At 35.1% G+C, this 13,485-nt stretch overlaps 1 protein-coding gene across 1 annotated transcript in view; it reads left to right on the forward strand.

The window, feature by feature from the left end:
* The first annotated feature begins 1,051 nt into the window (after window positions 1-1,051).
* LOC115443833 (catenin delta-2) overlaps window positions 1,052-13,485 on the forward strand; it is a 57,508-nt gene continuing 45,074 nt past the window's right edge. Inside the window, 1 exon segment of the mRNA XM_030169418.2 lies at window positions 1,052-1,243. Coding sequence (XP_030025278.2) covers window positions 1,203-1,243 — 41 coding nt within the window. The 5' untranslated portion in view covers window positions 1,052-1,202.

Genomic DNA, 13,485 nt, shown 5'->3' on the forward strand with positions numbered 1-13,485 from the left:
ATTACTTTCTAATTGCGATTTGAAGGGTCTTGTTATAAGGTTTATACTTTATAATGTAAATTAGTTGTTTTTGCAATTATGTTAATAACTGTTTTAAATAAACTGCACACACGAGTTAATGCCTTTGTCTCCCAAATTATAACGGTTGTTTTATCATTTTTCATAAAATAAAAACACAATCATTCAACGCCTGTTGGATCTGCATAAATTTTGATAGCCATATTTGCATAGATAAAGGTACTGTAAAGTTTTTTTTTTTAGTATAGTATCCAATACTGTCGACCAACATTGTTCTCTTTACGCGAAATACGTAACGAAATGTATATTCCGGTCTTCCAACAGAATATCGTCCGTCCATTTGTGAATTTATATTATTATCCCCTGTCGTATACTTTATATTCCTCTAGACAACAGTAAAGTATGGTATTGCTATCCGTGACGTGTCGAGTTGAAAACTTTCTCGTAATTTTAAAGCTTTAACTTATGTAGTTTCCCGTCTAGTGGTATTAAGTAGGATTTTAAGGGGGATACATAATGCACGAGAATATTAAGGGATATAATCTTGTAAGTTATTCAAGTAAGCGAAGGTGCGAGGTTTTGGGGAAATTAAATTTTTTATTCATGCATGCACGCGGTTCAGTAACGTTGTATAATACCAGTATTATTAGAATTTAATATTTGGATTTAATAAAGGTTAAGTATGCGTGTGAGAGTCGTTGCTTCTTGTCTTTTCCCAGCCTTGTTACGGTCAATGTCAGAATCTTCGTTCGTAAATCGTTTACTCTAAGTCGCGTCTTTAACATCTAGGCATTCATTGTTCACTTATTATTGAAATTTAATTCCATCTCAGTTATTCGAATTCACGATCGGTCGAGCTTCGGGAATATCTTACTCAATAAAACCACATATTTGACTAATATATTAATTTATAATTACTTATCGTTCGCGTAAATTGAATAATTAGTGATCCGCATCCCACCAAACTACGTTAACCCAAAACACTCATAGGTAACAATAACAAGACCCAGTTTCAAATTTCCCTTCGCAAAAGTTGTAAAACGATATTAAACGTTCGCGTTTTGTTCCAGGTGAAGCCAATAAAGCCGTCAGTATCAAGTCATAATGACATCACAGTGTAAAGCATTAACAAGCAATTAGTAACGGCCAAATGTACGGACAATGATAACAGCACCACAACAGAAATGGAAGGTGTGAAGAAAATACATTCAGGCACACTGTATCGGTGAGTACATGTTTTTTTTGACAGATGTTCCTGATTGTTACATGATGTTCCGAATATCTTTAATAGGTTTATAAAAGAGAAAGAAATGAGTGTCTATGATCTCCCCTTAGAGGATAGTATAGCTTGAGAAAATTGGCAGAGATTGAATGGAATTGCAAATTTGGCACCTAGCCGATGTTAAATCAGGTACAAAAGAATTTCCTAGATAGTTGATAGACTTTCATGGCCCTTTGCTGGTTATGATTTGGTAATATCGGCGTGTCGACTTAATTCAAGTTGAAGAGTGTATTACCCAATGGTCTAATTTTATTAGCCTTCGTTTAACGTTAAATTAAAAGCCATATTTTCTTTTCAAGATAATTTTTGTCCATTCGATTGCATCCAAATGTCCGTTAGTTTCAAATACCTGTGCATAATAATTATATCATGCAATAAAATTAACAGATATAATAAGTATATGAGAAATCTATGTGGTCATATTAAAACGGGGACCGGCAATCGACATCTTAATTCTTAGCGACTAACACTGATTCGTTGTTTCGAAACCTCGGGGAATCCACGCATTGTCCTGAGAATTACCACACTGCTCGAATAACTAACCAAATGTATAAAATATTATACATCAATGCATATGTAATATCACTACGGTATCCCATAGGGTCAAGTAGAGACCATCAATTGCCATTTCGCACGATTCAGCAACACCACTTTCGATTCTTCCACCCTCATCAATCTATCTCCGCTACGAAGATATTGGCAATAAACATTTTATTGTGATTTTTAACAGCCTATTTCCCATAAAATCCTACTGGTTCCCGTTATCCTAATACAGTCTGCCGTAACAAAAAAAAACATCCTTGATTCGTATCTGTGATGTATTTACGAGCGACTCATTTGCCGTATTTCAATTCGGTAGTAAAAATCAATGTTCATACTACCTCCCGTACTACAATAGTACAATGTGAACTATTGTAAAAGTTGTATGAAACTTGGAGAGTCCATTCGCTCGTAATGGTTTCGATTGTTGGGGAATATGGACGTTCGATCGAGTCGATGGTTTAACTGTTGAATTTGCGTAATGAGAACCGTTGGTGATTAAGTGTTCGTGAGATTTGGGTCTTAAAAAATGTGCATGGTAATGATGACTAGGTGTGGCGTGATTGGCATTCTAATGGCGTATGGAGCAATTATTATAACTAGTGGTCGTCTAGTCGTAATTCGACAGTCGAATTTAATATATTTGTTACACATGCAAGACAATGCAAAATACTCTTTATAGTAACCATTTTGAACTGAAAAGCAAATAAAATTGAATGAATGTCTGTAAATCTATGGTGTATAATGGTCGGTACTTTACTTACCATCAGGTGTAGTGGGGTAAATTTCCTGTGTCCTTACAAAAAAAAAGTTGCCAAAATAGGCATAGCTCTAAGATCTCGTTTAGACGATGCTGTTTGATTAGACAAAAACGTTAATAGTATGAAAAGACAAGCGTGAACACCAAAGGAAGGAACAATTCAGTATACATTTTAAAATGAGCATTCAATACGTGGATGCTGACCGACTATAGAATCTATTGGGAATTCGTTCTTGATAACATTGAGCACAAGTCACGTGACGTTAATTGAATAAATCGACTTTGATTTTTGTTTGGACCAATCATCGCCAACGTTACTACCTCCCTTTGAATACTCTCGTATTTACGGTGTTTTAACGATCCGACACTGTTCAAAATATAAGAAGCCGGCGAAAAGCGCTCTTAGTTGGCACAAATATTTGTACAAACATTTTGTTCAAGATAAGCCTGACCTTTAGCGCCATGATTGCTTACCAAACACTCGTCCTTTCCAAGTGCTCAAAAAATAAAGAGTGAACGAAAGTGTTCAAAATATACATTAGTGAACGAACGATAAATGCTCCACCCGTGAGTGTTTTGAAAAACTGTGTCATTCGCGTTGGTTGAAGGAGAATTTCTTTAGCTAAAATAACTGTGTTGTTTTTGTCCTCCTTTGAACTTTTGTTGGTTAAATTAATGTTTTTATACATTTATTTTTTAATTAAACACCTTAAGAAGGCGCAGTTTTCACGTTGATAGAGCTGAATTTTGAGGTTAAGTATCGAGCCCTGAGAGTCAATGGCGTAAGGTCCATAAAACCCGATTCCTGCCGGCTTCCCTTTATGCTGTTTTTTTGTGGAATCTACTTATCATCAAACGACTTGTAGACGCATTTATACATATTAGTACCTATATGTTGTGTCAGATTCCCTTCCGGAAAATTTTATATTATTTTATAGTTATAGGTGTTTTGAATATGTTTATGTTGTCTCATATCTTGCGTAGTAGTTTACCTGATCGTAATCGATGCGCTGGTCTATTCGCACCCACAAGGGACGCGTACCGCTACGTGCCTTCTACACAGGCCGACGATTGGGTAAAATGTTACAAAACAATACTGATGTCTTGCTTGCCACAGGTTATTAAGAAAGAACCAGAACTACACAAAATGTTGAGGAAGGAACGGTAAGTGCCAAAGAGCTAGAATATTTAAAAAAAGTGTTCCAATTCAGTAGATTTTGCATAAATCGCGCTTGGTACAAATTCACTAATTCGCGCAGAAAGGTGTCATTTTTGAAGCGCTGAAGCTTAATTAAATTTAGTTTTGTCAGCTAAGCATAAACTTGTGTATTCTATCTTCAATTCGATGAAATTAAAATCAAAATTTAGCGGTTCAAATTAAAATAGATGTCACGTTTCCACTGCTAGTGGCCCAGTTCAGTCGATTCAGCATTTCAATGGATGCCAAACATATTCAGAGTTTCGCAAGTTGTTATGCAGTGCGGTCGAATGTCTAAGCCGGTCGATCGTCAACAATGAATCAAAACTAAGTCGGTTTGTTGTGTGTTCTAATTAAGAAAATGTTGCGATGCTGCTACTTGTTTTTTACTATAGTTTTATGGTTATCTATAATATATTATTGTGATAATTGATGTTTCTTGTAGAAACGTAGATGGAGAAATAAATTTAGGGTTAGATATTTGTTGATATATGAATAATTATAAGTAATATTGACACGTAAAGACTTTTTCTAATGCATACCAGTCGTAAAATATCTATTCAAATTCTCTTAATTTAAGTGAAATAAAATAAACCTGATCGTATTTCCTTAAGACATTTCACAAATTGATCAAATCTTTCCTCATATTTATAATCTCAACGACCATTTCTAAGAAACCTACAACCAGTCCAGTCTCGTTTAAAATATTTCTATTTCAAAATGATTCATCAGCCGACCACAATCCGAAATGTACATTTACTTCGTTCACCAGTGGCTCATGGGCTGTCGTATCGCAGGACGAGCCACAATAGACCATTGTGCTTCGTGTACAAATGTATATAAAAACAATAACTGACCGCAGATTGTTGTTCCATTTACACGGGCCCATCTCGCGCGAGCCTCGTGGGGTGTCATGACCCTAAACTGTGGCAAATGTATTTTTTTCATTCGGCCAGTGAACCTTTTTTAAAATTTGTTTAATGCCCGATGGTGACCACGATTATAAATTAGTGATCTTGCAGATCTTAGAATCACAAAGAAGTGTGTAAGTGTGTGTTTCTTAAGGGCTGTATTTAATAAATCAATTATACTTCTGTGTAGGCTCTTAAGTATACATTTGAGGTGTTGAACTATTTAATGAACAACACTTGAGCTATTGTTTAAGCGCCTCTTCAGCTGAGTCGTGAAATCATCATGAAAAAACTTAGCTGTCAAAATCCGTTAGTTGTTATTTTGGTTATTATTTGTTTAACTCGCTATTTTATATAAATATTAATTATATATATTAGTGAGGACATTTAAATGCTGACTAACTTCACAGCGTCTCGGTTTATATCGCACTTCACAGCGATATTGAGTAGCATTTATTTATATGGCCCTTAAGACTTAGATCCCGACCTAGATTTATTCCTCAATATAAATTACTAAGCATTTAGTAATTATCTTCGTGTACAATTGCCAATCAAGTTAACCGAAGTAAATTCTATAGAAATATAAAAAGTAACACCACCCAAACATCCTTGCCCAAGATCTTATGCCATACTGAAGGTTTTAAAGTTTGATGTAGACTGTCCCGTCTAAAGTGTACACAACTGCAACTTTTGAGAGTCAGTGGCACGTAGTAAAGACGCGACGAGCGCCCGCTACCCGCAACGAATTTAGAAACTTATTTCTTTGCCTCCGGGGTTGCAATCTAAAAACACATGTATCGCTACACAATATAAAATGAGTTTTCATTGTGTTCAAGTTAATCAGTCTGCCAAATATTTGTAATATGAAACTTCGAAGCGGGCTATAAAGATCTTGAGGTTAATAAAGAACAATATCAGAATACTTTGTGTAGTAAGCCGTTTATGTAGTTTTGATTTTTATAATAGACTGTGCTACTGGTCCGTTGAATATTTGCAAGTTTAGTATTTAGACGTATTCAATTTAATATGACTATGTAGAACAACGTCTTTAATGACACGAAAATTCTTCTAAATGATGTGAAATTATAAGAGCTAAGATATTATGGAACATTAATAGACAATAGAGTTCTATTTATGTTCATAAACCATTACTCCCGAGCGTAGGAAAATTATGGTTATTGTCATTATCTAACGTTGCTAATTCGTCCATAAAACCCTCATGAATGAAACATTTGACAGGATAAAACATCAGAGTCTTCCGGGCTAGCTGATTTGTATTCCGTAAGGCAGGCGGCCATAATGCCGAGGAGCAACCAAGAACGCTAAATCTCGTTGGACATTATTTGGATAGAAATGTACTTACCAAATGCATGGTCCTGTCGTGCCGGGATAAAAAGAACTTAACTGAACTGGTATGAAGATTAAAAATACAACGTCGTGTTTATCCCCAACGTATTCCAATTTTAGTATCGATTGTAGAATTTAAAATGGCCCCCGCACGTGTATTTCCATCGTTCACGTAACGTTAAGTTCGCAACAGATTCGCGGAAACGATGAAGCTATACAAATGAAGAAATTGAGTTTAAAAATAAATATGTGTATGTTGGAAACGTGGCCCCCGTGTGGTCGGGAAAGTTTACGTTCTTACTTTTGGTTCAGTCTAGTCTTCGTTGGTTTAGTGAAAGTTCAGCTAGGCTGTTAACAATGAGATTACGGGTTTGATTTCCAGGAGACTTGCAAATGATAATTGCAGCTTTTGTGGTAGTATTTGTCACTTATTACACTGTATGACGGGTATTATTTCGGCGGAATGTGCTTGCTACTCTACCTAGCCTCGCGAATAAAGCCGTGAGCTTGTGTTACATATTTTGAGCCCTATCGTGTCTCATTACGGGGCTGCCTTTGAGCGCGAATTGCTTTTGTGCTTCAAGCGCTGAGAAACTCTCTTATTCACCGTGAGACAAGCTGCTAGCGCGTGTAATTGAAAGAAGTCAATGTAGATGTTGCTATACAAATGACAAGGCGTTATTTTTATGAAAAGACCATCAGAGAATTCAGTATAATTGTAAATTAGACAAAGATTAGAATTGAAATTTTTCATAGCCTTAAAACAGGCTTCATATTTTCTCGATATATAATTAATTGAAGTATATTTAAGATATATTTTATGTCGTCCACCTTTCATCTAGCAAAAGTTCGCTTTGAGACATAATTAATGAAATCCTTGACGTTTTATCTACGTAGTGCAACGTTCGTTTCGAGACGATTTACGAACTTTCTAGATTTCATTAGTCATTTTGCAAAATGCAGCACGCTACGGCTGTCTAAGGACAGACGTATTTTAAGTCATAACGGTATTTATATCTTTTGTAATAAGAATAGTTGAAATTTTACTTCACCGTGTAAATAAGCGGTGGTATTATGTCTAATGTAATGCCATCTTAATTGTTCGTTAGTTTTTAATGAAGTTCTTGTAATTTCTGGGAATCTAAAATTAAGCTTATATGCTCGATACTTTTTAATCTAGTTCTCATAATTTTTGGGAATTTAAAACGAAAATGAGTAACAACGGTTACATCATCAGTCGCAACTTGCAACTGCTATGGCGGCCGACGATACAGCACACAACTAAACTGTTTGAAATTAAAATGCAGTTTCACAAAAATTACATTGCTCAAGTGATGACTAAAGTTGCAACATTACGAAACTTAACTTCAATCAAGTTAGACTTTGATTGATTCAGAAATAGATAAGTAACTGTTGGCAGTTTTTATGCCCAGTTTAAGCATGTACGCTATGTCCTATGACACAGATTAGACGCGAAAATGGCTATGTATTGCTAAATGAGCTGCTATAGATTACGCGGTTTGCATCTTTAGTACTGTCTATTTTTTTTAATAATATTTGTGACAAAATAAGTACTAGTATGTGTCTTTTTATGCTTATAGACTGTCAGTTTTTGCAATGAATTCCCATGTAAAACGTCTTTATGTATGTTCCATCTTGATTGGCCCATTTAGTAGACTCAATAAAATTTAAGCAATACCAAAACGAAGACTGTTAACGAAAGGGGACTCATCGATCGTAATTGCCACGGTTTCCGAAGTAATCGGATATACTAGCTGATCCCGAAGGCGAGTCACGGGAATGAATCACCATAACCAGTTTTACACCATATGGCACGGTGTACGCTATTCAGGAATTATCTCTCAAGTGTTTGAAAGTTCCAGCTCTGTAGTATACCTTTCCACTGCTGTATACGGGCCTCTTCTGGTAGTGTGGCTTAGTTAATACGTTATTGCAGGTTAGCAGACTTCACATACCCATGAAACTCTTATGTAGATTCTTCAGCTATGTTGTCCTCCTTATGATATGTTCCTTTATTGTTAACGTTGCTTACATCAACAGTGAAATAATCAGAAATGTAATATATTTGAATCTGTCCCTGAGACATTTGTCTATCTTTCTTGTCAACCTTATTTATACGAGCGACCATTGTCTTGTACAGAGCGTTTACCTTCTCTAACAGCCGTTTTTAATAACGATTCCAATCTCAATCTTTAACCCTATTCCGAGAGAGAACCAATCAAAAAAACTCATTTGTAAGCATGTCAAAAAAACTTTGTTTTTGATTGGTCCATTTTCACGATAGATCGAAAATTTGGGATCGTGTATTGACAATAGCGGTTAGTTGATACTAAATTCCTCCACATTAAATTTTACCATCTCTACATAAGCCTTCTAGTCCCAACTTGACTATACCTTTGCTACCTACAGTACTTATGTCATAGTTTTACCGCTCTGACCTTGCAGCGGATTTGTTTAAGTCTCAATATGGATTGTATGTTTTATTCCGTTCTCTGTTTAGTAAACAAGATGCCTTCTGTTATTGATTGCACGCAAAGAATATTCTTTGTTCTCTTATGTTTATCATTTGCATGCAAATGTTCTTTTGACTTTGAAAGGAGAACGTTTAAATTTCGTGTTTATTTTTCTGATATTAATTAGGAGGTTTTGTTTCTGTCGTTTATAAGCTTTATATTAGGTTCATCGGAGAAGTGTGAGAAACAGGGCGAAAATAGACTTTTTAACAATAATTTATACTATATCCTACATTCGTGAGGTTAAATCCGACAATTATATATAAAGTTTTTCCGTTTGTACATGGAATATGATTTTCTCGTCTTTTCCTTTATTGTTCTAAAATGATTCTGCGTAAGATTAAGTGCTAGTCATTCAATTTAATGTTAATTAATAATAGTTTATGCAAGAGACAGGATTCAAAACAACCTAAAAGTTATTTAGGATACATACTCAATATTAAAACGATGGTAAACGAATTAAGAAGACCAACCTATAAGAGGTCAATTTAAATTCTAATATAAAACCCAATAGCAACACGAATGGCTGTGGAAAATGTGTAATACAGTTTCGCATTTCCGCTAAATATTTTAAACCGCACCAGGTTCCATAACTCGCTGGCAGTTGGTACGTATTCGCTACTTCACTCACAGCCTACTTAGATGTTAGTTTCTAAACTTGTCACCTAGAATTTCTTAGGACCCAGTGGGAGTTGGTGTTATAACGTTCGTGTTAATGGTGTTTGTAGTTTGTTCGCGGGCAATATTGTGACAGTATTGAATTTCAAGTTACGGTACTGTTTTTCCTGATGGTGATGGTGGTAATAAGATTTATATAGATTTTATATATTCCATTAAGTTAGCAAAATTTTAAATAAATGACACATCGGCAAAAGAGATTTACAACACATAAAAATCTGGTTTTTACACACAGACAGTTAAATATGATATTTTAGGATGCGATTTACTAATAAAAGCATTGGACATTGCGTAGTGCGTACTACCATCATAGGTGATTTTACTTTTTTGATTTGCCTATGAGCGAAATCATCTATTCTTTTTTTAATTTATAGTCACGTATAATATTAAAAGTAAAAAAGAGCCTATTTTTGTGTAAAAACTCGTGTGCTGTCTAGTCCATCTCAGAATAAAACTAATCGATACTCGTTCACTATTTCTTACGCACGCAAAGAGGTTAACTGGAAATAGCACGTAATTAGTACCATCGCACTCACACGACCGTACGCGCTCCGCTATTGGTCAAATTATGTGCATGTTTATTGTGTAAACATCGATATTGACTTATTACATGTCCCGATATCGATTGGTTTTGATAAGGTTATCTTTGTACATTGTCACATCCTATGCATGCGACGGAATTTATTACGACCGGTGTACGTTTGGCATTTCATATATTTCTTGGAAATTAGCAATGCATTTGCGTATCATTTGAATTGTTATTGATTTTCTTCTAAACTACTTGGGTGATCGTATTTTATATTTCGGTAACAATTCTTGAAAAGATAACATAGTTTTTTCATTGTAGTGTCACTCTTCCCGATAAACTCTGCTCTTGATCAAATTCAGAAGCAGTTTGCCGCCCACCATATTACTTAGTCTTATTCCATTTATGCAACAACTAGGAAAATATAAAAACCTTTTTTATCCTTCCTAGAAAACCGTCACAGCGCAATTTGAACTGAGTATAAACACTACTAGAGCACAATCCTCTTTTACAATATTTTTTCAAAAGGAAGAAATCACAAGAGAACGTATAATAACACGGCAAAATAAATAAGCTAAGAATAAATTCTGTGTCTCCATTTGTCCCTTTTCGCGGACGCGTCTTATATTAATAGCTATTTTCTTTTATTCCTGCTTCATTTGATTTCTCGACACAAGGAGCGTTATCAAGGACTCTTATTATTGTTTATTTTGTGTTATGTTTCTTTGAAGAATTAAACAATAGTTCAGAATTCGAGATTTGTAATGTTTCACCTTAAACGTGGAATTGTGGACGGAATATCTCGGCTTGTCTAGGGTAATTGGCAAACCGACGAACGGGCTTAGCTACGGCGCGCGTCCTCTAGGTTAGAGGTTTACCTCCGTCGTCGATGATATTTCATCAACTTGACCTGTTTGCTGAATTCAAGCGTTGGATGTACATACCTATTTGATATAATTGTCATTGTAGTGATGCAATTATGAAGTTTGTAATTTCCTTTACTGTGGAGTTTGGTCATACCAGTCTTAATGATTCAGGCTGTTTGACGCTGAAGTCGCGTCGCTGAAGTGACGCTTTGGAATTGAAATCGTTTAAGAAATTATGTATAATAAAAATTGTACCCTTCCTTTCCAGTGATTGGACCAACAGTAGAAACATGTCGATACAGATAAATGAAGAAGAATCAATACTGGGATTTGTTTGATAGTAATTATGCATTATTACAATTAATTATGCAATAACCTATTCAAGTGATGAGAGTTTCTTTCTAATCATTTTTAAATCGAAACATAAACATTTATCATCCACAAACATTGAGCATTGATCGCGTCCATTGCTTCTTAGAGTCTAGACACACGTGTTCGAGATAACTCGACTGAAGCCAGATGAGCTGTGCTATCTAGCAGCTCGGATAAGTTGCTCTTTGTTGTGTTAAAAATAAATCGAGCGCTTTATGCTCTAGAAATTGTTTGATCACTTCTAAAAAGATAAGACCGCTGAGAATACTGTGCAATGCAAGTTTCGGTAAACTGCTGTACTAGCCTTTGTGTTTTCGTGAATGTTGTCGAAGTCAGTGCAGTTTTTTTAAAAACATATTTTACAAGTTTATTAAGCGCAATTTTTTCCGCAGCTATGTTAATTTTTAACGGTAAATTGGAATTGTGGCAATGTAATTTAAAAATGTTAGTTCTTAAAATGATTTGAAGTGGTACAATAATTTCAGGAAGTAACGCTAATATAAATTTTTGTGGAATGATTCATAAGAAAGAGGAAAAAAGTGACGTAGTTTAAGCGTAGTATGCGTTGCCTTTATATTTACCTGCAGATGATTAATGTGGTTGTAACAAACACCTATATTGTGGACCGTAACGATTTTATTGTCTGTATGGATAAATAATAAATACTTCTATCTTTAGTCCTTTTAATATTATTTCAGCATTCTAAATGTGTAATATTACGAATTGTCTTTGAATACGTCTGCACCTTATACTATTGTTACATTTGCACCGAACGCGCCGACATTTCGCTGGGGTTGCTTTTGTCTACGAAGGGTTGGGGACCGGAACAATTGCCATAATACATTGAGATTTGAGACTAAACCAATTCCGGTTAATTCAATAGTCATTTTTCGATTAAAGGCTGTGATAATAAACCTTAAATCAGAACACATAAATCCCATTAATCCAATCAGAAAACATTGAAACAACTCGTTAACAATTTATAAAGAACTGAATACGATAGTAGCCAGTACGGGCTGAAAGACAAAGACATGCTTGAGGAACTTTTACTGGCTCGCGAACATTTCCAGACTTCTTACCGTTCCCGTTTTAGACGTTTCCACTTCAAAATTGTTCTCTCATAAAAAGGTTTCTCTTATTTCGTTCTACTTGAATATCGGTACGTTCCAATTGCAAGTGTTTGATTATTCATCGTGTTTTAACTTGAGAGCAGTGCGTTCATTGCCTATTTATCGCGACGAGATGTTCTCCTGTTACCGTTGCTTCGGTTTTATTAAAAACAAAGTTAACAAAGGCTTTAGGTTCTTTTGATTATAGAGAGTGTTTTTTTTCGTCGTTTTTGTTGCTCGAAGATTGCTGTTGTAGGGTGGCCTATATTTAGAATCATCCTCACCCCTACCAATAGTGTTTATTCTGAGGAAGTTGTAACCGTCTTTGGAAGCATTTTGATTAATTACTCTGTTTGGTTCGGATTCAGGATTTGATAGGTGCATTCGTCAAAAATCGATGACAAACGTGTCGCTCATTTAGTTGGAAGACAATAATTGGTGATACCATCTTTCGTACAGAGTCAAACTTAGTAGTAATATTTACAGTAGTTGGCATTTCAAAACGGTGCCTACAGTATATATTTTATTCAAAGGACTATTGTTTCAGCTGTCATTGTTTGAGTAGTATTGTACCAAAAATGCTTTGACTATAATGATTGATTACTTTAAGAACTATGTTATCGTTATAAATCTAAAGTAAAATTTTAGTTTGTCTTTTAATTTTATCCATATCGTACTTGTAGCGTGAATTTAACAACTGTGAAAAACAAATTAATTATTCGTGGAATTATCAACAGCAATAAATATATCACAACGGGCAATTTCTTTAGAATTCTCTTTGATCGACTTACCTGTGACGCCTGAATGGATACTGACGATTGTTGACACAGGATCAAAGGCTGTTATTAAATTGATCCACTCTATATAGGTGCTTATGTAGTTGTTATAAAGACGTTTTTTGTAATGAGAAATCGAAGTTGACGTTTATCGAACTTTGTTGTGTTCAGGAGCCGAAATTAGATTGCACAGTTTGAATGAGGCTGTATCGAAAGTTTTCCTCGCCGCGTGATCTGAGCGAGGAGGCGCGGATCTTGAATCGATTTTTATAATTCTAACAATCTACATAATAAAGATGGGGAAGTGAGAAAGTTGCAGCAGTTTCCAGATGAAATTTCCTCTGCTCAGTTAGAAATTGCGAGTCTATTCTATATTTGTACATTGAATATATTTGTGCTCATCAAGCAAATATTAAAGGTTACCATTATCTACTAGTTTCATATAAAATAGATGTTTACGACCATAATGTTATAATCGATAATATCTTTCATCGATACGTGTTATTCAAATTACTATGGAAGTACACTTCCACAAATGATGGTCATTCTATGTATTTTTAACGACCTG

This window comes from Manduca sexta, chromosome 3 (genome assembly GCF_014839805.1).
Source record: "Manduca sexta isolate Smith_Timp_Sample1 chromosome 3, JHU_Msex_v1.0, whole genome shotgun sequence".
In the NCBI taxonomy this organism is placed as follows: Eukaryota; Metazoa; Arthropoda; class Insecta; order Lepidoptera; family Sphingidae; genus Manduca; species Manduca sexta.